The sequence below is a fragment of the Mytilus trossulus genome, chromosome 7, assembly GCF_036588685.1.
Source record: "Mytilus trossulus isolate FHL-02 chromosome 7, PNRI_Mtr1.1.1.hap1, whole genome shotgun sequence".
NCBI lineage: Eukaryota > Metazoa > Mollusca > Bivalvia > Mytilida > Mytilidae > Mytilus > Mytilus trossulus.
In genome coordinates this window covers 33,580,651-33,608,284 of record NC_086379.1, presented here as the reverse complement: position 1 = coordinate 33,608,284, position 27,634 = coordinate 33,580,651, and the positions used below count along the sequence as shown (strand labels likewise).

Sequence of the window (27,634 nt, the reverse complement as noted above, 5' to 3'; positions counted from 1 at the left end):
TGAAGATGTTATTGTATATATATATATGTATGTACATGTATGTCATGCTATGTGTATTTATTTTGATCGTTTAAATCACGTGTCAAACAACCGTATGTTACGGTGTGTTTGATGACTTATATTCAATTGACCTGTATATATGTTTATTTCAATTTTGTTCTGTTATTATACAAATCTTATAACACTTCTGTCAAGCTATATATTATGTATATCTGCCTCTTGTAACAGTGTAAACTGTCAGAGTGTACAATAAAATCTTGAAATCTTGAATCTTGGTAGCTAAACAAGGTGTATAGATGTGAACATATTTAATGTGAAACTAGTGTACATTACATTAAACCAAATGTAAACATGTTTACTGTACACGGCGTTTGGTGTGAACACGGCCTACGTCACTGTCCTCTTATATATATATAAACTCTCTGTTTTACATATAACTATTCCCTTTTAATTAGTATACACTTTTATTCTAGAAATGATTTATGGCTTTTAAAAAAGTATTTATCAATAATGCAAATAAAAGAACAACACAATAGGTCTTTCCACCATTTTTGTCTTCACGATCGCTGCCTTTAGTGTGTGAAATTTATTTGAAAATTACCGAGCACGCAAAACAAGCATTTGAAAACCACGATGCACGTAAAATTAAATAATGCTGAGTTCACACCTAATTCGAATTCAATTCGCATTAACTAATTCGATTTATTTTAATTCGAATTCGAAACGTTTTTCGTCCTTACGTCACTTCTAATTCCAATTGAAATGCGCGTCAAATTCGCATTAGATTCGAATTCAATTCGAATTAAATGTCCGTGTGAACGAGGCATAAAAAGAACACGTTGAACGAGACAACTGTCTTGTACGTCTAAACGTCAAATAAAAAGGAAAAAGCACGTTGAACGTGAAATAAAAAATGGCGATCACGTTGCACAAAAATAACCATTTACCACCGGTCCCTCATAAAGCTAGTATTTAGTTTGCTTTAAATTTGACTGATAACAAAATCAATATCAATATCAATAAAACAATATTCAATGATCTAATTACAGTGCTGAATTGGTAACCTCTTAGAACGAGTTTATTTAAATGATTAATAATTTTACCAGGATCGTTTAATAATCCGTGCGATACACAACATTTCTGTAAAAAAAATATGTGCTACATGTTTACCGTTCGAAATGAGTTTTAGGGTACAGCCTAACTTTAAAATCTAATCTTACATCTATATATGGAAGAACAAGTGATACTGCGAGCTACTGCTCACTGATGATACCCCCGCCGCAAGTGGATAATATCAATAGTGTAAAAATATGCAAGTGTTCGGTAAACATGCAGGAAGTTGTTGAGTGATGAATATGAAAACGCATCCCCCGGTATAGCTGACTTATATAAATCCTGAAACCAAATTTCAGAAATCCTTGTATTGTAGTTCCTGAGAAAAATGCGACGAAAAATATTCATGGGACGGCCGGACTGACTGACGGAAGGACAGACAGAGGTAAAACAGTATACCCCCCCCCCCCTTTTTTTTTTTTAAAGCCGGGGTATAATTAAGTAAAGTTTGCTTTTTTTAAGTGTTTGTGGTAACGAAATCCCTAACTTATACATAGTCGTGAGAAGCATAGCTGGTAGAAGAAGTGAGAAGCAGGTCATCATATACGCAGGAATGGTAACTCCTAGATATTCCAGTTCATGTTTTGAAAGCATGCTGACAAAATTTGGTGTTATTTTTTCTTTATCAAACATTTCATGCACACAGAGCCAGCCAACATTCCGAAGAACTTTCAACGTTTCTGATTCTGTAGTTTTTCTTTGAGTCTGATCTTAAATCTCTTAATTTCCCATGATTCCCACCTAACAGCTCTTCATAATGGAGAAAAAAAAACTCATCATAATAAAGAAAAGCCCATCATAATAAAGAAAAAAGCTCATCATAATGAAGAAAAAGCTTATCATAATAAAGAAAAATTTTAAAGCTCATCATAATAAAGAAAAAGCTTATCATAATAGAGAAAAAGCTCATCATAATAGAGGAAAAGCTCATCTTAATAAGAATAAGAATAAGTCAAGAATAAGCTTAGTATACCATAATAGAGAAAAATATTAAGGAAAAACCTCATCTTGATAAAGAATGAAGTACCATAAGGCAGTCACGGCGTTCCATTCCTAGCTTAATATAAGATTTTTTAAGCCAGGATCATTAAAACTATTTATCACATATTTTGAACTGATGTGTACGTTTTTGCATGGCCAATAATAGCCGGAAGTCAAGGTTGGTTATCAGCCCTCGAAATCCATATCAAGCCCCCGAGTTTAACTTCCGGTAACCTGTCAATCAAAGACTATTTGTAAACAAGTTGAACACAATGAAAAGAAATTGAGAAAGTTACGAATCTGCTGTAGAAGAAAAAAAAGTAGAAATCAACAGTGAAAATCACAAATGTGTTCGTAAAACTTTGACGTCATAAAGAATTTAGAAAATATATAAAGCCACATAGTGGGAGATATTATGGACATAATTGTGCAAATCGTGATACAAGCATGAAATTTGGTATAAAGGTTAGCTAAATGATACTTATAAAAAATCCGCTGCTGGCCAGAAAAAAAAATCATTTTTTCAAGATGGCCACCACACATTTTGAAAATGGCGTCATAACAAATTAGCCATTAATGGTTAATCCTTTGAAAGGTGTGTTATTTGTAAAATCCATTGTAAGATTTGATAAAAAGAAAATGACAGTTCATAAATAACGACTAGACACTACATTAATGAACTTAAGGTGACTTCCGGTTTCAAAATGTCGGCTAACGAGTAAAAAAATTTCGATTTTTTTTACTTTCAAGGAATTTTACAAGGGATTTTAATCCTTGAAAGATGTGTTATGTGTTATTCAATGTAAGATAGGATAAAACGTTAGAAACAGCTCCTTAGTACGACAAAACAACACATAACAGAAGAAAAATAGTGGTTTCTGGTTCCAAATTAGATGCAAATACGTAAAAATATTTTTCATCAACTTAACAATTATAACACATGCATGAAATACAAGCATGAAATTTGGTAAATAGGTGGACTGAACGATAATTAAAAGAAATCAGGTGCTGACCATAAAAAATTTCCATTTTTTAAGATGACCACCGATCATTTTGCAAATGGCGTCATATCCAGTTGTAAATCTCTGAAAGTTGTGTTATAGGTATAATCCAATGTAAGGTTTTATTAAGCGTAAATAACAGTTCCTAAAGTACGGAAAAACAACACACAAATGACAAAAAAGAGTGATTTCCGGTTTCAAAATGGCGGCAAAATTTTTGAAAATGTATTTTTTTTATAATTTTCATCATCCTAACAAGTGATATCTCATTCTTTGTAAAGATTTAATGTCTAGTTTTATTAGAAAGACAGGTTCGTTATCTTAAAATTATCGGTCAGTAGGCAATAACAAAACTCGTACTCGGACAGAACGGTAGCATTTACAGTCACCAACACAACTGGATGTTTCGTCTCGTCATTTCAAAAGTTCCTGACAGGAGGATGCAACTTTAACGGTAGCCGAAGGAGTCCTCGATTTTTTTCTTTCATCCAACCCTAGTGTTCATGAATTGGTACATAAATCAGGCTGAGCCCAAACTTATCATCCTTGATACGCTGCTCTTTCGATGTGCTCCGAAGAAAAAAAACTCTTGTAGGCGGAACTACATCAGAATGCCGCTGCTTCCTGGGTAAAAAATTACATCGTGCCTCGTTAACAGCAAATAGTGATGTTGTTTTGTCAAACATGATGCAAACAAGTGCTTCTTTTATGTCCTTGTATGTGTCCGCTTTACACTTCAGCAAAGAAATAAGTACGTTCCTTACATGTTGAAATACTTCCTATGTCATCCAAACTGACCTATTCCCTTAGTGTCACATGCACTGAATGTATGAATAAAAGGAAGTGTAGCTACACGAGGACCAAACGCATTTGATATATCACGTACATGAAGCCATCAAAAGTCTTCATTCCTGCCAAAACCTATCCACAGTTTGTTCCACCATAGTTTTGGAGTGCTGCAATTCTTAATACTACTACATCTGTGTCGGTGCTACCTTGAATTACCGTCCTACAACAATTTTCATAATCAGGCCGAACATGGACAAACATTCGTATATCTGCTTCTCCATGCTTACAAGGGGTAGCTGGAAAGTATCTTTATTAGTCTCTACAGAAGCATTTCTGTCGGCAAGACACTTGAAAAATTTCGTTTCGTTGTCATCTTCATAGAGAAAACTACTCAAGAACCCAAGTTTTGTCTTCTCACATCTAGCCTTTCAATGATTCATTTAGTAAATCTTAAACAATATCTACTCTTGAATACTTATCGGTGCAAGATTTTATTTAAGGCCGTATAACACAATTGCAAAATCATCCAATATTGATTCCCTACAAGGTGGCCTGGAATTAACCATTGCTGCTCTATCAACGATAAATGCGTAAGAATTTGGATCTGCAAATTACAAAATGTTTCAAGTTTATCCATTTGCACCGATTAAATACCACTGTTTAAAATGACATCCGAAGACAAAAACGGAGGAGCAGTTTGTCTTTATGGATTAAGAAATATTCCAAATCAATTTGTCCACTGCGACAAAAAAATAAAGACTAGAAAAGATATCTAAGAGCTCTAGCTTTGTTTTTTACAAAAACGTTTACAGTTTTATATAATAAGATTTGTTCTTTTTAATCTGGTTATAAGAAACCGGTTCTCCTTCGTTTTGTATTTACTTCAAAGGATCTTCAAATTATTTGCCTTTGATCTTTTTGAAGAAACCCTTGTGTGTTCATTAAGTCGTTCATCTATTATAGAATGCCTCAAACCACTAGATCTTGCAAATTTATCTGATAGTCTACTGACTTCTGGTCTAGCTACCATCAATAAGTCTAAATGAGGTCTTCTGTTAAAACTATGACAACACATCGCCCTTTACAATTACATTATTCTGTTTTTGTCTGATCAATTGTGTTATACGAAAAATAATTTTTGGTCTTACGTACAGTAAAATTATCATTTTCAAAATCAATTGCCACCTGTGGGTGACTTAAGAGAAGGGAAGCCATATCTCGGAGAAGGTCGGTCGCGATCGAGAATATGTTACACGATCAAGACCTAAATGAATACAGTATCATGCTTTATATGGACTGTTGGTACAAAATCTGACTCATGAAATAAGCATACTACCAAATTCACAAGAAGTTCTTATTTCATAATTGAACGCCAGGAATTGAACTGTGGTCTATCATTTTCCGTCTTATCCATCAAATACCTGTTCATTGCAACTGAATTGGCTTGTTTTTAAACAGTGGCATCATAGATTTTACACTTACTTGCTTTTTAGAGTAATGAGATGAACTACGATTTATACCAGTTTGCCCTGGTAGTGCATACAAATCACTCATTATGTCTATAAATAGTTTGCGCATGCGCAGAATTGTTAAATCATGTGTGTTATAACCTTGAAAAATGTTATCAAACCAAATCACAATATCATTGAAAATCCCAAATCACTTATTTTATAGTAAATAGTTAAAATATTTTTTAATGAATTTTGTTACATTTTCGCGCATGCGCAAACCCGGCTTGTGTCAAATACTCATATCAAGTGAATTATTCACATGTAAAGAAGGTAGCTACCAAACCTGACAGCTGTTTTTCACTAATAGAAGGTAAACGAAAAGTTTTCCAGAAAAAATCAGTATTTTCAAACTGAAAAAACAGCCATTTTGGTAAACGGCGGTGACCATCTTGAAAAAAATATTTTTTTTAATGGCCAGCAGTTGATTCTTTAAAAGTATATAATAATGATGCTTTGTGGTAATTTTCATGCTTGTATCATCATTTGCACAATTCCCTCGATTTTGCCTGCTAATATCTTCCACTAACACTGGAATGAGTAGCGATATAGGATTCTTCTGAAGCATTTTTTAACATATATTTGCAATTCTTTGAATAAATATATATTTATTGTTAATTATTTCTGAAACTTTTCACAAAACGTTGTTTACCAACTGTGATACGAATTTTTTTTTAACTCGCAGTGATACATTTTTATTTTTTTCGTAAAATATCTTTTTTGATTTTGAAGAAATATCAAACATAATTTGGTTAAAGCTATTTGTTTTCTCTTGCTTAAAAATATGTGATAAATAGATTATTACATGTCATTTTTCATATGGTCCATGGTATTAAAAGGGATTCTGTTTAAAATCCTGTGGACTTAACTTGAATCATAATGTCAAGAAGTTGGTATGGAGATAAGGGAAAGATACTATGATTTTTGTATTCTATATTTCAGTGTTCGATATAAATGTATTGAGATTTTCTATAGGTAGTTGGTAGTTTAAACGGCTTAAGCCCTCTGGCTTGATATGGGAGTCTAGTGCTGATACCAGGGCCATATGGAAAATGCCATGTAATAATCTATAAATATATAGTTTTATAGGTATTTTAATGCATTATAACATACATGTATGCATGTATCGTCCTGGACATACATGAACTATTTTTCACTGGACTGGTCAATCATGTACATTTTTGTACATTGATAATATTATACATGTACATGTACATCTTGGTTTTTTTCGTCCCCGCCTACAATTATTATACCTGATATAAAACGTGCTAACATCTACGTCTTTTTGGACATTTTTCTCATTGCCAATCACATCCATCTTTAATATATAACCAGCTTTGCTAAAAATAGAAAATAATTATACATGTAGTATAATGCCGGCCGGTGATATAATCGTCTTATATTGTCTTATATTCTTAAAAGTATAATAAACAGAGTAGACCTACATGTTTCGGATAAAAAAAAATCACAAATGTATTATGTTACCAAGTATAGATACATACTTAACTGCATGTCACTAGGGAGGGGGCCAAAATATGAAGTTTTAGTTAGAGAAAGTGCATACAATTATATTAAGTTATTGCCGTGAAACATATACAGGATTTGATCACAGCAAAAATGAATGACAAATCAAAATTACTTGTTTTTGTGATATCTTTTGAATGTCCGTGTACTATGATATACCAGTAATTTTTTTTATAGAAATATAAGCAGATGTGGTAGATTTGCCAATAAGACCTTCCTGCTTCGATATTTCCCTTAATTTCATGTATACAAGCAGTTACGTCATAGAAAAATAGATTTCAGTGTATTTACAACTGTAACACTAAAAGACGAATAAAAAAGGCACAATGACAATAGTAATGTCAAACTTTAGAAAAAACACTAAAATTATAAAATCCAAAATCAACATTGATAATATATTAGAATGGACTGTGGTAGAAAATCCTGAAATAATACGTGTAGATTATCGGGTTTTCTACAAATTGATATCGTGAATTATCAGCCGGGAGCCACAATTTGAACCTTTTTGGCAAGTGAGCGCTAATAACGAGTTAAAAACTTTCACCTTATGTCGAGCGGCTGATATTTTACGATATCTATGTAAGAAGAAACTCCGATTATCTTTTCATCGTCACGTCTATCAATGGTATTTTCTCTTTTCCTAAGACAGTTTTACGCTTGTGATAATGTCTGGTCTCGTTTTGAAGCCTTGATACGAGAATTACGGAGCCACAGCGCAGGATGATATAGGCGTAGGGAAGGACGATAATTAGGTTGAGTTAATATGCCGCTTTGCAAAGTACAAATTCATTGTTTAAACTACCAACTACCTATAGAAAATCTCAATACATTTATATCGAACACTGAAATATAGAATACAAAAATCATAGTATCTTTCCCTTATCTCCATTCCAACTTCTTGACATTATGATTCAAGTTAAGTCCACAGGATTTTAAACAGAATCCCTTTTAATACTATCAGTAATCCCCGTACTATAAAATTCAATGAGTAATATCGGCGTTGAAATAACGTCACTTCTCTCACTCTGCTAGGCATAATGATAATTGCTTGCTAAATTGGCGAAAGAATAAGCAACATGCAGTAAAATAAAGATACAATCACTATATGGGTACATATGCCAAGAACCCGTACATGTATTTAATTATCTGTAGCTGAAGAAAGAGACGTGTGTAGCAATTAAACGTGCACATGTACAATTAGAGACAGATAAAATTGTCTACAAATGGGTTATCGAATAAAGTTGAATTACAACGACAATATGTGTTATTAAATACTGTTAAATTTACATACAAATTTTAACCTTTAAATACCACCATCAATTTGTACAACCTTGCAAAGCTGTTGGGCTTTTGACCACCTCGTAGACTTTATTATTCAGCAGCAGGTGGTCTTTTGGCAGACATGGTATACATGGTTTATTCTGGGTTTTTGTTGTTGCAATGAAGGCTTATGTACTAGGGTAAATATCACAGTGTCATTTATCTTCCATTTTATACTTCACAAATAATTTTTCCACATGGACATTTACCAGTACATATGTACCTATGCTTTTGGTGAATATTCTAGTTATCTAGAAAATGATATGTTTTGTGACATCAACGATACAAATGCCAACATAACAAGGCAACAAAACAGTGGTCCTATAAACAAGATAAATATATGTACAATAGAGAATGGAAATTGAGAATATGTCAAAGAGACGACAACCCGACCAAAGAGCGGAAAACAACCGCTACCGGAACAACTTAATAACATATTACACACTCCATGCTTGTTATAATATGCAGTTTATTTCGATTTCTGCACTAGCCTCTAATTCAATTATACATAAAAAAATGCAAAAAAACATTACGTCATGTTGCATCTTATTTTTTTCGAATTTGTGTGACTTCTTTACTAGACATAAAAAATAATGTCCAACGGACATACATCTTCCCTGTAAGCATACATCTTATATTTATTAACGGTCCAGTCATGTTTTATTCTTCTTTTTTTTTTTTTTTTATCTAAAACATGTTAACTCGGAAAAAATTTGAGATGCAATCACGAGTTGGTTTAAATACAAATTGCTTAAAATGGCAATACGATTGGTGCAACTAGTGGGGCGAATATGCTTACTTGTATCCTTCTGGAGCACATAGAGTTCCTGACATTTTTTGTAGGGTTTTTTAAAACTTTTGCTCGGTCTGTATGCAGTGTACGTAATCTTTGTTGCCCTTGAATTTTCTCATCATTTTTTTTTAGATATAGGAAGATGTGGTATTAGTGCCAATGAGACAACTCTCCATCCAAGTTTCGAAACTTCTAAAGGTAAACCATTATATATAGGTCAAGGTACGGCCTTTGTTTGTATCTCTCATGTCATCTTGGTATCTTTCGTTTCATTTTTGTAAAAGTACACAATTTATCTCCAAGGGTTGAAGAGAAATAGATTATGCTCACTTGTGGATTTACCGTACGACATGTACAGTAAAGCGTATAGACGGCGTGCACAAAGTTGACGGCAACTGTAAAATGCTCTTTTTCAATAGCTTTTAACAGATAATTTTATATGTATTTATAATATTTTTTGAAGAAGAATATTGTATCATGATTAAATTATGAATGCATGCCATAAGAATCCACATTACTAGTAAGGTAAATTAATATTTAATCTATAAAGCATGAAACGGACATATAGAAAACGGCAAAAAATCGGTGTAACTTGTAACATTAAATTAGCATAAAATAGAGTTTTTGACCTAAAATTTATATAAATTTAACATTCTATTCCAAATTTTCGTATAATAGAACTGTTCAGATTCGGACTCTGACATTATATGAAATTTAACGCAAAAAAATCAAAAACGACCATGGTAGATATGCTTGTAATGATCTTCGTTATGTGTAAGAAGTAGTAATTTGGAAGGAATAATAATCGAAATGGAAGAATCGGTAAGAAAAAATATGTAATTGCTATCTTTTTATTTTAAAATAACTTGGTATTCGAAATGTGCAAAACCATAGGTTTAATAAAATCTGCAACATAAGAATGATTCGATAGTCCATACTGAACACCTGAAATTTTTAAATGTCCAGCTATTATGTTACATTCTAAAGAAATGAAGTTTTGACGCTGTTTTCTGAAAAGGATCCACGAAGTCGTCGCTACTTATTTCCATTATACTGCTCGTAGCAAATATTTATTTATATTTTCAAAATGTGCATTTGCTGCACTTTTTTGTTCGAAAAAAAGGAAATATGTTGACCGTGAATGTTTAGAATTATGTGGTAAACTAAGTGTCCAGTGTTTTTGTTACGCTGACGTTTTCTGAGGGAAAATACCGACGTCGTAAATGTTTTTTTGTAATTTGAAGACGTTACATTTGTAGACTCAGCTTTGTGCACGCCGTCATACTTAAGGTGGTATGGGTGTCTTTCGCCATCTTGGATTGTAAAAAACAGAGAATCTAAGGTCCATATTTTCTATCAAGTAAGCAAAATTTTATGCAGGAATGCAATATTTAATGTGAATTTTCGTTTAAAAGAACCAATTTATAAGAATATAACTTAGAAATATTAATTTTTTAGAAGTGTAGATTATTTTTGGTTGTTTTTTGAATATTTTCAAATTGGCATTTTAAGGGGAGGTAACTCTAAAACAGTGCATTTTCTGAAGGACTCTACATGAAATTTTCCTATTTTGTCTTTTAGCCGGAAAAAACGTACGGTGACCCTATCTTTTCTTTTGATATTCTAAAAGCATTGTATGAAAGCTATCTTTTTCTAATTTATTATACGATTCTATCATTTTGTTTAGTTTCTATTCACAAAATGGTGCTTTTTCCTGTATAATCCATACAAAATTTGTCATTTTGTCACAACCTGTAGCTTGAGAAAATGCACGGTGACCTATCATTTTTATAACATTTTTGAGCATGTATCAATAGATACTACATTTTGACAAAGTATGAACAAATTCTATCATTTTTATTTTAGACTCCCATACCACCTTAAGTCGGTTACCTTGTGTATGATCGCAATACGCATGCAGTCGCGTCCTTTCAGACTGATAAATTTAGATGAATCTTATATACATATATACATGAAAAGGGAAGGATTGTGCCTGATATTTATATAATGCAATCATAATTTTTCAATCAGCTAGTTTATTTGAAGTCTAGAGCTGACATGTCAGTTAACTGCTAGTAGTCTGTTGTTATTAATGTATTATTGTCATTTTGTTTATTTTCTTAGTTTATTTTCTTTGGTTACATCTTCTGACATCAGACTCGGACTTCTCTTGAACTGAATGTTAATGTGCGTATTGTTATGCGTTTACTTTCTACATTGGCTAGAGGTATAGGGGAAGGGTTGAGATCTCATAAACATGTTTAACCCCGCCGCATGTTTACGCCTGTCCCAAGTCAGGAGCTTTGGCCTTTGTTAGTCTTGTATTATTTTAATTTTAGTTTCTTGTGTACAATTGAAATTAGTATGGCGTTCATTATCACTGAACTAATATATATTTGTTTAAGGGCCAGCTGAAGGACGCATCCGGGTGCGGGAATTTCTCGCTACATTGAAGACCTATTGGTAACCTTTTACTTTTGTTTATTCTGTGGTCGAGTTGTCTCTTTGACACATTACCCATTTTCATTCTCAATTCTATGTACATATAACTAGAGCACATCCGTGGCATAGCGTGTCTGTGACTGAAGTATCTACATGTAACTTGCCTGACTTTTAGCATAATGTTTAGTATCTGTATTGTGAGTGGGATGCACATTTTTTTTTTTTTTTTAAATTTTCTATTTGAACTACTACATATATGTTGCCATGAAAACTAGCAAAATTAAGAAAATAAATAAAAAAAACTCCAACTTGATAAAACTGCATAGTAAGGTGACTGGCATGGGTTGATGTGGTATTTGTCTTTGGAAGTTCCAAAATGTCTGCAATTACCATAATGGACACAATGCAAAAACATCTTTAGCATTTAGAGTCAAGCGAATGTAAAGTGTCATTTGTGCATCCTTGATTTCCATTAATTTAGGAAATTTCGAAGATAGTGCTCATGCACATAAAAGCAGTGATGTGAAATATCATTTGCAAGTCTATCTAAATTTGTCAGTGTGACGAACTTATGTTCCAGTTTTAAAGGTGCCGTTGTCGCCTTTACGGTTTAAAAAAAATATGATGGAAAGTGATATTACACCTGTGAAAAGATTGTGGTGCTAATGGACGTTATTTTAATGCAATAAGACATCGGCCTTCTTTTGAACTCCCATTATTAGTTAAAAGACAACCAATGCGGTTAGTGGCTGTATCGATGAAAGACATGTACCAAAAGTACTCTGTTCTTTATTATAGAATCGTAAAGACATATGTACTAAATGAAAGTTAAGAAAGTTGTATACATTTAAGTAATGTTAAGATATTCTGAAACCTTTGATTTCTTCCTAACTGGAACATTATTTTGTGACAAAATTCAACTGTTCTCGACAAACAAACCGCAAAATGACTATTCAAAGGAACTAGATCCCTCTCTGGATAATTTATGTCAATTTCAGATAAAATTCATTGGCATGTACAAAATGAATAGGTATCCCTTATTGAATTGCTAATTCATTAATGCAAGTGCATTGAACTGGTTTGTATTTTAAAACTGTTTTATCCATTAGTGGGCTGTATCTTATTAAATGTCTACAATGCGGTGTTATACTTCTTGAATGATATGTAATTGTTTGACATATAAACATTTCAGTTGACATGCATTTGACTTATGCAGTCTTAAAATGTTTGATTGGTCATATATTTTGGTTTTAAAACTAATACTTGAACTTCTACACGTTCACAACTTTGAATTGTTCGAAATATTCAGTAGTTCCAACATCAGGAATAAATTACCGTAACCATTCTGAATTTTGGAACCGCAACCTCGTATATTATTTGGCCTTTTAATCTATTTTGAATCAAGCGTCACTGATGAGTCTTTTGTAGACGAAACACGTGTCTGGAGTACTGAATTATTATTCTGGTGTGACTTTAACAACAATATCATTTAAGCATTATTAATTTTTATAATATACCCATTATATTGATTGTACTACATGTACGTAGAACATGATGTCTGTCAGGTATATACAAGTTTATTATTGTTATAACATTTTAAAAAGGAAGGTTACATCCGTTTAATTCTGATATTAGATCCAATGAAAAAGTAAACAAAGTCTAGTCAATAGTAATTAGATAATTATATGAATGGGAAGGACAGACTATTGGTTTCCTGTTTACATTGATGAACGTATTTTCATAGCAAAAGAAACCAAAATGCCGCCAGGTAAGAATTTTGTAATGCAGATATCTATTATGCCTTTTGAGTTTTAAAGAAGATATATGACCATGCAGCGAAAATGTCGGAATTGATACCAATTTCCAAGGCTCACATCTGGAAAGCACACAATCTGGAAAGGAAGTGATATATGAGAGAAAACAAGTTAAATACTCTCTGGCATTTGTGGTATTTAAAAAAAATCTCTTTATGTTACAAATATTCACATAATTTTATTATTCCTCCAGCTTGGCTTTTGTATTACTTTTTGTGAACCTCAATGGTTAACTGGGGCATAATAATTTAACGGTCTCTGTATGTTTAGAATCCTTCAGCTATATCTATTATCTGATGTTACGATCTGTATTATGTGGCTTGTTGCGATGTTTCAGTGCCGGCTTTTCAAATTTCCTGTCAATCGTGCCTGTCGACCATCTTTTGGATTTCATGATATATTTTCGGGCGACCTATATTTGCGCGGATTTTAAAATGACACGCATTATATTTGCGCGAAATTACCTTTAGTTTACCTGATGTTTTTTTAACCTGTAATTTGTTTTTGGTTTATTGTTTTGAACATACATTAGCGATCATACCACATCTTGTTATTCCATATCTTTCTTATTTGCGTTCATTAATGTCATAGTTCTAATCATTTGTTCCTGTTATAAACGCTTTGCATTTTCGGTCAGCCATTATTCTACGTGAACACATTTTTTTTGTGCATCTCCAGTTTTTTAAATGAAAATCTATACGGAAATAAAAGGCATAAAAAATCAAGGATTTGTATCTCAGAGAAAATAAAAAAAATACCTTGTTAGTGGCCCAAACTTACTTATCATGGGTGGACAATTGATACGTACGTATCAATCATTTTAAAACATTTGTATGTAAGATGACCGATGGAATAGTCCAAGTTATTTTTATTAATATTATGTTAACAAGTTATGAATTTATTTTTCATTTGTTTTTGTATACATGTAGTAACATTTCAACAGGTTGCGCAAACGTAATGCGTTTTGTCGCGCAAATTAAGGACGAATCCGCGCAAACGTAACGCGCCGATTATTTCTCGTCCTGAACATGCGTGTAATATTATATGACGCGGGTCATAATACAAACACCAATCAATCAATTATTTGTTTATCATGCGTCGTAAAATAAATTGTGAATATCTACATTTTTGTAACTCTCGCTTAGGTAGCACTCCACAGTTAGAAAATAAAATTAAAAATGAGCCCCAAAATGTTTTATCATCTCCTATTCCTGGATTTCTAATACATTAACCTAACTGTTTGTGTTGTACATGTGCATATGTATGTAATCAGTATATTCCATAGATTCAATTTTCCAAAGTTAAAAGGGTGAAAATTAATTCCTTTTATGTATATCCATGGCAACATTCAGCATTTATTTACCATAAAATATTGCAAAAAGGGGGGTGAACATGTCATATATCCCCCAAAATTTGGATCAAACTAGAATTTCAATGCCTTTGAGTGATACCTTTTTAGAAACTGTTTTCTTAAATCTTCCTATTGATCAAATAAAAAATAGGTGTCTTTCGCCTCATTTTTTCGTAAAATCCAATCACAAAGTTCGTGGATAAAAAGTTGGAAAAAAAACATTACAATAATTGCCGGACCAATGTATGGTATGGACATGCAAATACGGACTGTCATACAGAAAACAGCCTATATTACATACATTACATAACCTTGATGTTCATATAAACCCAATACAAAGGCTATTTTAATACTCAGCTATCCAAAAATGAATTTTATTGCACACTAGCTCTTATATTTAAAAAATCCACAGGGGCCAAAATGCAAAACTACACACCTAACTGTGAAGTGCTACCTTAGCCTATAATGTTACAAACAAACAAGTTTTAGACGTTGTTGTTTCAGTAGAACACATTCAAGTGTAACCCATTAAATACTCGTACATATGGTAGAAATAAACACTTGCAATTTTAAAGTTATTATACCTTTGTAGTTGACGACGTATATACATAGTCGAGCATGTTCATGCTATCAGTCTAGTACATGTAAATATATATATATATATATGTCTTATATCTGATTTTAACACTATTTTGCAGATATACATCTCGACATTCTCAGCTTTCAAAACTCCAACGGAAGCTTTGATATGGGTAAGTATTTCAATAGAATCTACATAATACACTCTGTGTCACTAAATATAATAATCTTAAAGGACAGTTTAACTAAGCTGATAAAAACTAACAAAACAAAAATTGCGTACAACTAACCCTTAGTCTACGGCATATTTGAGGATGTTCGCTTGTCATGTTTTTTTGTTGTTGTCAGATTTTCGAAATCCTTTTGCATGCGTTAACAAATTTTGCCCATTGAATCCCACTTTTCTTTTTGTAGATATATATAATTATAAGCCATTTGTTAAAGTGTTATACAATCTATAATACTAAAATTACGAGGTCCAATTTGTCAGCCGTCATCACGTGAAAACGACGAATCAAAGAATTCAACTTTATATACAACTTATATAGTACAAAGGTGTAGATTAAAAATTACACCACTCCAGGCCCTTTTGTTTTCCACGTAATTAATATTGCCAATAATTAAGAAGTTCCGGGTCGAGTCCGATACCGATACCAATAGTATAATCACCTGTTACCTATTACCTTATCTGTACGTTCCGCATCTGACAGGCGCACCTCCAAACGGTGTATTCATGATTAATATGCTACATACACGGGTCATAATCCAGGGTTCACACTACTTAATTGTCAAATTTGTACCTAATGTAGTATTTTAATCAGTAAGAATTTCTAAGATAACAATACGAATTCTAAAAATCTGGACTAAAATTAAGGCGTATTCTACACTGTTTTCAATTTGTTAGCGGCATGACGTAAAACAGCGAATCAAAGAATCAGCTTTATTTATAACTAATATAGGACAATGCTGTTGATTAAAAAAAATACTCCATTCCAGGACCTTTTGTTTTCCAAAAAAATAATATTACCAATAATTGATAAGTTCCAGTTCGACGGGTCCAAACAGAAAGATTTGAAAGCAGAGAAAACTGTGTATCTTATAATCGGCATGACTTTATCAGATGTCAATACTAATACTAAAATAAGGCTTGCGCATAGTTAAATACTTGAATTCAGTCACGGACCCGCGATATCACGGGTGTGTTCTAGTATTTTTTTATTTTTTAACATTTGTGAAAACTTAACTTGCATTTGTCAATTATGATAAAGCTATGAAAAGTCTAGAGAGAACATTCTCCCGACAAAATTGCAATGGCTAATATCTCGAAAACAAGCACATTGACCTCTATATTTTCTTTGCTTAAAACTAGTAGTTATGCACGACTTGATATCGGTAGAGAAACAAGTAATTACAGAAAATCCATTAATTAAGAGATAAAGAATGCTGAACGAAAAATGCAAGACTATACAGATATGAAGTACCCCTTAACCATTCATTCCCTCATGATGCACTCACTTTCTAAAATAATCATACTTTTACTAGTATTAAAAACAAGACCAAATACTTGAAAGGGTTATAGTATTAAAATCACAGACTTATCGTTTCAGACATGAAACAAAACATAACATATGGAGAAATGGACACAGACCATGATACAGGTAGAAATGTTCTTATTTTGTTGGAAGTTGAAAAAAAAAGATTATAAAATTAATATGTTTTTTTTAATCAAATAAGAAAAACAAAACAGTTTCTGTAAGTCATATTTCAATTAAATAGCAGTGTACAGTTTATACATGTTTTTTGAGTGGGACACTCAGCAAAAAGGAAGACACATTCTGATATACAAACACCAACATACAGAGATATAGGAAGATGTGGTATGAGTGCCAATGAGACAACTCTCCATCCAAATAACAATTTATAAAAGTAAACCATTATAAGTCAATGTACAGCCTTCAACACGGAGCTTCAAGTTGGCTCACACCGAACAACAAGCTACAATTAAAGGGCCCCTACTTTACTTAACTAATGTAAAACCATTCAAACTTGAAAACCAACGGTCTAATATACATGTATATACAAAAAAACCGAGAAACATGTACAAACATAAACAAACGACAACTACTGTTCATCAGATTCCTGACTTACAACAGGTGCAAACATTTGTACGTTTTAAAATAATAATCGCAACATTCAATCGTTAAAATAGGTAGACTCCAAACTATGTTTTTAATATAAAAAAAATAACTTTCGGAATCTTTGAATCCTCAAATAAACAATTAATATATATTTTATTTCAATACAAGTTCGTTTTTTATCTGAATGTCAAATATTATTCGTTTGCATGTCTTAATAAAGTGATTATAAAACTGCAACTAACCGTTATGTACAATCAACAAATTATACGTCATCAACACACACATAGTGGGATTTTTTTCATTTATAATTAACATTTCTTTTGATAAAGTGTTTTCAATAATTTTAAGCATGATGGCAACGTTATATTTTTATATTGCAAAAAGGTTAAGATTTTTCCACCAGACAAACACAATGATGTACTTTATCTTATATTAGCGTCTATATGTCATCGTTCAAAACTCATTCCACTAAGCAAGATATTCAAGGACCCGTCATAACAAAAACAAGCTATAAAAGACCACACATGTTTCGTATTTAGTGTTTTAGATAAATCTTATTTTAATTTTGCTTTCATTAAGTACATTTTGTAAATACTAAATAAATTAAAATGTTTAACGTACAAATATTGATCTGTCATTTATTATATATAAATTTATAGTACATACAAATTATGGACTTTGAATATATCTGTGTTATGACGGATACATCTTAATATTTTTCATCTCTTTCTGACAGAAATACGATTTACGGCTTTGGCAATGATCGGAATAGCTTTATTTATTGTTGTTGGACTGAGTGTGGCCCTCATATGGAAAAGGCAAGCAATTGTTTATGATATTCTAAATTTCCTCGAAATTTTGTAAAAGTACGACAGCTGCAAACAGAACAAAACAGACAAACAACCGATTTGAAAAATAACATACTTTGAAAAAAATAAGAAAATTTAAAACTAATTTAAACAATGTGACAATTATAACACTAAGAATATGTTCTTGGCATGAAAGTAAGAATGTCATCGTTTCTTGTTTATGGTTCCTATTAAAATGTAAGAATACAAGGTCATGTTATCATACATTTGTACAAATATTTCATCTTTTCAATATCACTCAAGGACAGACTAATGCAAACTTTCCCACGGCATTTCGTAAAATAGGAAAACACTGTATAAACCAATCCCCTTCCCCGACCCTGGTTCCAAACATTAAGCCAATTCTCAACGATGGAAGTTCTATATTCAAAGTTAGACCACACCCAATTATACGTCAACACAAACATAGAATAATATATCAAAGTTACCAGGATTATAATTTAGTACGCCAGACGCGCGTTTCGTCTACATCAGACTCATCAGTGACGCTCATATCAAAATATTTATAAAGCCAAACAAGTACAAAGTTGAAGAGCATTGAGGATTCAAAATTCCAAAAAGTTGTGCCAAATACGGCTAAGGTAATCTATGCCTGGGATAAAACATGGTAATGCATTGGCTAGATTTTCATATTTAGAGTATTGAGACATGATATTCCAAAGTAAGGAAGTTACTGTACCTAGGTATAATTAAAAAGGATTGGGATGACTACTTTTACTCTATTGCTCGATGAAGAGAGAGTCATGCACATAGTCATATACTATCAAATCTTACTTTTGAGCAATTTAACGGGTGCAACATGCGAAGCAGTGTATGCTCAATCTTTTGAATGTCTTTAACATAACTGGTGAGAAAACATATAACATATCTAACTACAAATATGTGGTGCATTTGACTACTGCATTTATAAACTTATTGATGAACTTGTGTTAGTTCTCTTTTCATAATATATAATATGTTGTGGCATTCTACGAATTCTAATGTATGGTTAATGGTAGACTTTTGACTGACGCTTTAATTACGGTATTACTATACTTGTTTTATGTCTATCTTTACAGAAAAGAACAGCAACCTGTAAAACACAGCAAAACAAACGGAATATCGATGAATAACATTTCAAAGACAAATATTCCAAATAGAGTAGACATACATAATGACAAATGTTTCAGTTCAATGGATAATATACCAAAAGCACGTGGATTCTCAGTGATTAATATTTCAGAGCAATATAAACACTCAATAAATAGAACGCCAGACAAATGGAAATCATTGGACAAAGATCTCCCAAATATTCATAGAATAAAAACAGATCATTTAGCTTGGAATGCTGTAAATACTCTATGACAAGTAAACTGGACGGACCATCATACAAAGGTTGTACTTGTGCTGTGTTGCCTTTTCAAAAATTGTGTTTTATATGACATGACGACATTTTAATTTATGTATTTGTAATCGTGCATTTTTATAGGTCAAACGCTTTTGAAATACTGTATCACATTAGAAGACATCTTCTTATTGAATTGACAGAAAAAAACTAAATGTCGGTATCAAACAGCACAACCTATAACAATGTATCTATAACTAATAACGATAAAAACCTAGTATTTGATACGAAATAAGTACTCATATGACTCGTATTGATTCCATGCATTTTTTTAAATTCTATATAGTGACTTATAAGAATACCTGACATTCGGGAACTGTCAATAAAAACAAGAATACTTTTTATTCAGTAAATGCATTCAAAGGAGATAACTTGCATTTGTTATTGTTTATTTATTTTGTTTGAGGACCGCATTGACTTGAAAGATTTTTAAATCTGTTTGTATCACACCCTATTTCTGGGGCTTAGTCTTGAATTTTCCTTGTTGTGTTTAATATGCTGATGTTTGTCATTTTGTCATTTTGTCTTTTATCTCTTTTGCCGTGGCGTTGCTATTTATTTTTGACTTATGATTTTGAATGTCCCTTTGAACAGAACTGATTCTTACCTGCCCGTATAGCTTCAAAATATTAATTAATTTACATGAATTTAGAAATATATGATATGCTTGAATCTTTACCAAAAGTCATTTCAGTTTTGATAAAATAATGTTTTGAAATTTCAAATTATTTTAAAGTCTTGTGAAGTATTATATAGTTTCCCATATTTATTGTCATTTCCCGTTAAACCTTGCTAAAAGTAAAATTTACATCATACAACTCCGATCGATATAAAACTTGCAATTGCGCCTAAACTTCAGCTAAGACTGATATTTAATGTGGAGCATGATAGGACGTTCTTACAATATTAGAAATGGTGACATTTGATATCTTCATTTCCCTTTTTTTCTAATTATTGCGAATCTGTTTTTGATTTTCAATACCTGATCATCTTCACGATGTCTCCAAACTTGTTATTATTGTTTATAAATCATTAAAAATATAGTGAGTAAAATGTTACTAATTTTTGTTCTGGAAAACATAACTTTGGTTTTCCTACTGGATATTTGTTACATTTTCATAAAATATCATGAAGGTTTGAAACAATCATCACAAGATTACTGGGAATATTTATCCCCAAATATTGAAGTTAATATGATACGAAAATATCATGTTCCATTATTTTGCGAAAGAGTAGATTTCAGTCTCAGACGGAGGAAAAGGAATCAGAGGATACGCATTTGGTTGGCGAAATTGTTTCTTTGATAGAGACATATTGAGTTTATCTTTGAAGGAATCCATTGCATTCTCCTTTTTATCTTTTAAAATACGAGTACTTTTTAATTGGTTTAATTCCGTAGAAGGAATAATCGCAACTGCCTTTTGTTCACCTGTGAAATTATTATTCGGATTTCTAACTGCGTCAAAAATTAAGTTTTTGGGGACATCATATAAAAACTCTTGATGGAAAATTGCTGTATCGCAATATGCAACGGTCTCTTCTGATGGTATCGTCTTGGTCGATGGGCTCTGGTTAAATAGGGGTGTTTTTTGTAGATTTCGACCACTTTCATCTCCGATGTCCTTCATTTTAAACATAGCAGCTTTGCCTTTTGTAAAGTGATCACCTTTTTGGGTGATATTTGCAAAGTTGGCAACAGAGTAGTTATTTTCCGCCGCAAATTTTGGAGTCACGTGACTTCGTACGGTAAAATCAAGTGTCTGATATGTATTATTGACTTCAGATGGAATGTGATATTCACTAGAATCTAAATCCCAAGGTGGCTCGTATGATCTGAAGTCAGTCCAATCTTTGGGTGTTTGATTCGACATAACTTCCATTGCAATTTCAAACTCTCCATTTCTCTTAATATTTCCAGACTGAACTTCTGTTTGTTTTCTTCAACAACAACAAAAACAAAACAATAATGAAATATATATAGAAATGAAATATGTGTTAGTTAGTAAGACTTTGATAACTATTTGCACCACTGGGTTGATGCCACTGCTAGTGGTCGTTTCGTCCCCGATGGTATCACGAGCCCAGTAGTCAGCACTTTGGAGCTGACATGAATGTCAATTATATGGTAATTGTTATAAATTTCCTGTTACTAAATTTAGAATTTTTCGAAAACTAAGGAATTTTCTAATCCCAGGAAAAGATTACCATAGCCGTACTTGGCACAACTTTTTGGAATTTTGGGTCCTCAATGCTCTTCAACTGTTTACTTGTTTGTCTTTATAACTATTTTGACCTGAGCATCACTGATGAGTCTTATGCGAACTATTTGAAGTTCTTAATGCAATTGTATACTAAAGTGACACCATTGTAAGTTATGATGACAAAATTGAGAATGGAAATGGGGAATGTGTCAAAGAGACAAACAACCCTTCCAAAGAGCAGATAACATATCCTAGGTTAATTTCAGGTCCATGGTCTATGATCAAAATAAGACAATAGATTATTTATTTGTTTTAAAAACAAAATTATCGTGATTTACCATGAAGTTCTTAACTCATACTGAATAAACCAATTTTCGTTAAAGAAGCATGGAATGCGATTGCAATGCTGATTTACTAATTAGACATTTTTACTTGAATGAAAATAAAAGCAAAATGTGTACACATATGGTTTTTGATGATTTTGTAACACAGACACAGGAAATACATTTAGGTGTTTATTGAATCTCTATACTAAAATATGTTTATGCATCGATATCAACACTTCGGTGTTGACATGCATATCAATAATGTGGTCAGTTTCATAATTTCCTGTAAACGAAACTTTGAATTTTTCGAAAAAAACTAAGGATTTTCTTATTCCAACCACAGATTACCTTTCCCGAACTTTTTGGAATTTTTGGGTCCTCAATGCTCTCCAATTTAATACTTGTTTGGCTTTATAAATATTTTGATATGAGCGTCACTGATGAGTCTTATGCAGACGAAACGCGCGTCTGGCGTTCTAAATTATAATCCTGGGGCCGTGTCAATAAAACCTTATTTAGGATAGTCCTAGGACGTGTCTGAGACATGTCTTATGATGTAAAACAAAGCTTTCTGAGGACAGTCCTAACTACGATGATCCTTGGACCATCCTAACACATTTTTTGTAATTGAAAAAAAACATTGTAAGGAATCAATTTATGTCATATTTGCTGTTTTTATTTCGTTTTGGGACATGGTAACTTTTAGGACTATCCTAAGAAATCTATTTGTATATCCTAACTTTAGAACACCTTCTTTTACCTGACTTAGGACTAAGACGTGTCCTAAGACATGGCATAGTCCTAGGACAGCTTCGTTTACACGGCCCCTGGTATCTTTGATAACTATATCACGTAAAATAGAATTCAGTTTATGATATTTGTTATGGATAAAATTGTGCTGACCTTTTTCTTAAGACACTGCAAATAATCAACGAAATTACTACGATCACTGTTGAAGCACTCGCTGCAGTAACTGTGAGAACATCTGAAAACACATAAAATTGGCAAAGGCATAACAGAGTATATGTAAATTGTGTCCTTTATTATTACATACACATGACTTGTTGTCAGTTAAAAATAATGAAAAAGACTCATTCTTTAAAGTTAGCAATTCTATCAGCTCATGTCAAAGTTAATATGACTGTGGATATTTATTAATAATTTGTCTTAAAACTTGATATATTAAGAAATTGTAATACTTAGAAAAATGTTCAGGTTGTATGTCTTTATCAAATATTAAAACAATGCATATAGCTTTAATTATGATAGTTTTATGAGATAACAGTCCTTGAAAAGTTAATACTTAAACTGGGGTCACACATTCACGGTTTTAACTGCCATCCTTGACAGGACCATTCCCGATTATTTGTCAATATCCTGTGAATCGTGAATGGTAATTCACGATTTAATCAAAATTTGTAAAAAAAATATTTAATCACGACAAACATCATATCTTTTTTAGGAAGCGTTGATATTTTACGGGTTCCAAGAGCATTTGTCCAAAAAAACCCATCCTGTTTTTGTTTCTTTCGCATGGTAAAAACGACATATATGTCCCGACATCCTCTCAATTCTACCGAATGCAATCCATCAGACATCAGAGAGTGACTTCACAGTGAACCGACGATGATGGAAGATATCTGTTAGAAAACGAACTGTTCCCATATTCGGGATGATCAGGTACTGTCGGAACGAAATCCTATAATTTTCCGAATGTGTCTGGACTCAGTCGCATTGTGTTCTGTAATTGTCGGGACTCTGGCGTGGGTATCATTGCCAAATTTCACATTAATACTGGGACTGTTCCGGAATGGTTTCGGCAAAAACGGTCCGCTTTCGCTAAGATTTTAAAGCAATCTGGATTTTTTTTTTCAGATCATGCTCTTTCCACAGAGTGTTGGTAGGATATTGCTCTGATGCTATAATCTGTCACGACATAGTCACGGTTGTAATCCTACTAGACAAAATCAAATGTTACGGGACTCACTTAACTGTCAAGGGTGCTTGGTTGATCTCTTTGGACCATTCCCAATCCGTAGGTATCGGTTACAAACTAAAGCGACTGCCTTCAGACAATGATAGAAATCAAGATAATTGAGGATAATATTCCAACTTTTTCACTTTTCATGTCTTATCACTGTCTGGTCTATAACGGGAGCCATCCTCGGCAGTTTGTGATCGCCGTATTTATAGCCCACCTTAAGGAGTTATTCGTTTGATTATATTATAATTAGCTCATTCGGTTATACTGCCATAACAACAGGACTATGATCCCACTACGATTTTGACAAATGTGAAGATGTAGTGAGATCGTGGTGGTCGTGTTAAGGTTTTATACTGAGTATACGTAGAATTACGTGCCAAGGTCTTCACAATCGAGGGAAAGTGGAGGTGTTCTACGACCTACTTTGAACATGCCCAAAATATTCATAGTGGTTTTTCCCCAATGGAAGGGCGTACTAAGGCCGTAGTATTATCGGAATGGGCGTATACACATCGTATTGGAAACGTGATGAAATCGGGGGATAATTTGTCGTTGCGACCTAAAATTGAGTTCACCGAAACATGATTTGTAAAAGGGGTTGTACCATTGTAATTCTAGAAACCAATAATCTAACAAAAGGTCTTAGGAGGAAGGTCAATATTGCTTTTGACAATTTTATGCTTGAAACTTTAAAACAATCATATAGTTTGTGAGAATCATGATTTTTTTGGGACAATCAAAGAGGATGCTTCCTGAAAGGCATTTGTCTGGTTATGCCAACAGACACCCTCTTTTAGAGCTACATGCATGTTTATGGGTAGTGCATAGACTTTATACTTGTTGCATTCCAAATGATACCATCATGTACACAAAAAAGTAACAAATATATAAAAAAAGAAGATGTGGTATGATTACCAATGAGACAACTTTCCACAAAAGACCAAAATGACGATTTCAGTTCTGTTTTATAATGCTTCTACGATATTGATATGATATACTACGATAAGGGAGACATTATTGCGTTACTGCTATGCGCTACTTTAGTACGAACTTACTACGATTCTACGTAAACGTCGATAAGTCGAAAGAACATTCCTAAAAAAACTCCTCAATTAATATCAAAGCTAAGATTGATAAAACATAATGACTTTTATAGTATGTCTAAGTTGTACTTTGGAAATATAGCTGTTTCTCAAACCACTCTTTTGAAGAATGATATATAGCATGTATGATATATTCTTAGATAATTTGACTTAATTAAGTATTGGTTCCCAGATATGATTTCTAAGTATCATTTCATATAGACTCAACTTGGGACTGTTACCAGTATACAAACATAGTGTTGCGGTGAGAATTGAATTCTGAAGAAAGCACAAAATGAAAGTAGAGGTATTACTGAAAGTTGATATAATTAATGTTAAACTCTAACAAGTTCGGGGAAAATAAATGTTGAAAATATAATATGCCGCACAACCTTATGTGTTGATATTTGAATAAAATAATAATGCATATCAACTTTCCATTCTCTGATATATTTTTCTTTACAAAACTTCGTAGTAATAGTGACACAGTTTTAGCCGCAAAGGAAATTCCTATGGGAACTTGCATTGTCTATATTCACAAAACTTCAACCTTGTATGCTATATCGTAGTTAAAAGTATGAATCAAATAATACACATGCGTTTATACAATGTAATATAGTGTACAAAACTAGCTTACCAATACTAGATGAAAACGAATTCGGAATGTTTTCCTCTCGAGATTCATGAGACATCGTGGTATTAGTGAATTGATATGTAGTATCAAATGTGTTGTTTATTTGTCCACTCTGATGTGTACTCAGTACGTCAGAAATAGAACGGCCAATACCGTTCTCTATTGTGATTAGTGTGTTCAAACCACTAGGATCTATGTTAGCCGTAGTCGAATTAGCGAAATCCGTTTCAATATGAGATTGAGTCGGTATACCAATTGTTTCACTATCATGTGTATTGTTCGGTTCAGATGAAGATGCAGTTGAACTGTTTACTGTCATTGATTCTACAACTGTTGTGGATGGTTCGGAAACTATCGTATAATTTTCGGTAACATTTGGTGTTATCGAATACGGGGTAGTTATAGAAATATGTTGTTGTTCGGTATGTGTCGTTCCATTTTTTTCAATGTTAGGGTTCGAGTGGACTGTTGAAAATGTTGTTATATTGTTATTTGAAGTAGTTGTACTGTTAGTATAGTGAGTTCGACTCAGTATAGACGAACTTAGTGTTGTTGTTGTAGAGGCGTTTGCAGTTTTCTCTCTTTGTTTGTCTTTAGACATAACTGTGTTGTTCTCTTCCTTGCATATTTTTCCTTTTCTCATGTTTGCGTTTGCATTTCTGTCTCTGTTGACAGCTGTTTCCCTCTTTGTCAGATGTTTGTCTTTCTCAATTGCTTGATATATCTTATTTTCAGTAGACGTCATTCGTAATATAGTTATTTGTGATGACCTCCTTTCGTATAGTACTGACGTTACGTTGAAAGTCGAATGAAATATTGATGACGAGGAATTTGTCCCTTCTCTGTCATTTTTATCTGAAAATAGTTTCATCAATTTCAAACGATGTACATGTTTATGTTAACAATAATTTCATTATTCCTTTCAAAGAGTTGGTTGTGTTCAGTATATTGTTGGCAAGAGTGTTAAAATAACCCTTCTTTATATTGATTTTTGAAGTATAATTGTACAAATTTTCCGAAGGATTATGGGTAAAAGTTCCTTGCATATCTGGCTGTAAGTAAATGAAAATTTAACGATTTATACTGTATAATTTTGTATGACATGACAAAGAAATGAAAAAGTTCGCATTAGAGCAAGCCATCACGAACTTTGAATAGCTTGTGAAATATTTTGTAAAACTATCTTGAATATCCTTTAAAAAATATATTAAGGTGGGAGATAACTCTGTAAAATCAGCTAGACGTTTTAATTACGTTGTGTTGTTAATGCAATATTAAGGTTCTCAATGATCAAAATAAGTGTTTGTCAAACTGCTATATAAACAGTGTAATTTTTCTGATAAAACAGTTGGTTCAAATTTTTAGAAATTTTTGTATTTTTGTTAAAGGTTCAAAGTAGAGACTTAGTCAAAATTTAAAGAGAATTTAACGAGCCAAATTAATTTTAGTTCAAGTGTTGGGTACCATCTTAATTTTGATTGGACATATGTTCGCACAGCGAAATACATTTCAATTGAATGTTGATATGTTGTTTCCTGGAATATGTGGGAAAGTATTGTGATTTATTTGAAAATTTGAAAAATGTGACCATGAACTGTTTGTTAAAGATTGAAGGACTGCAGTTATTCAAGACATGTAGTTTTAAAAATCGATCAATTCTATTGACAACTTGTTTAGACCATGTGATGTAGAGGCTAACTTTAGTGGTATTTTAATATGATATATTAACTTATGCAAATGCAAATAAGGAGATTTGGTATGATTGCCAGTGACGATGTTCATAGATGATAAAATGTTAGAT

At 32.5% G+C, this 27,634-nt stretch overlaps 2 protein-coding genes across 2 annotated transcripts; one reads left to right on the top strand and one right to left on the bottom strand.

The window, feature by feature from the left end:
* Positions 1–13,094: 13,094 nt before the first annotated feature.
* On the top strand, positions 13,095–20,075 carry LOC134724975 (uncharacterized). Its single transcript, XM_063588410.1, has 5 exons — positions 13,095–13,239; positions 15,335–15,388; positions 16,823–16,873; positions 18,090–18,171; positions 19,281–20,075. Exons 1-5 carry the CDS (start codon positions 13,161–13,163, stop codon positions 19,564–19,566), a joined length of 552 nt encoding a protein of 183 aa, XP_063444480.1. The 5' UTR covers positions 13,095–13,160; the 3' UTR covers positions 19,567–20,075.
* Positions 19,993–23,113, bottom strand: LOC134724974 (uncharacterized). The gene is made up of 2 exons (XM_063588409.1): positions 23,037–23,113; positions 19,993–21,544 (listed from the first exon to the last, which is right to left on the bottom strand). The coding sequence occupies exon 2, from the start codon at positions 21,484–21,486 to the stop codon at positions 20,824–20,826; it is 663 nt and encodes a 220-aa protein (XP_063444479.1). The 5' UTR covers positions 21,487–21,544; positions 23,037–23,113; the 3' UTR covers positions 19,993–20,823.
* Positions 23,114–27,634: the final 4,521 nt, after the last annotated feature.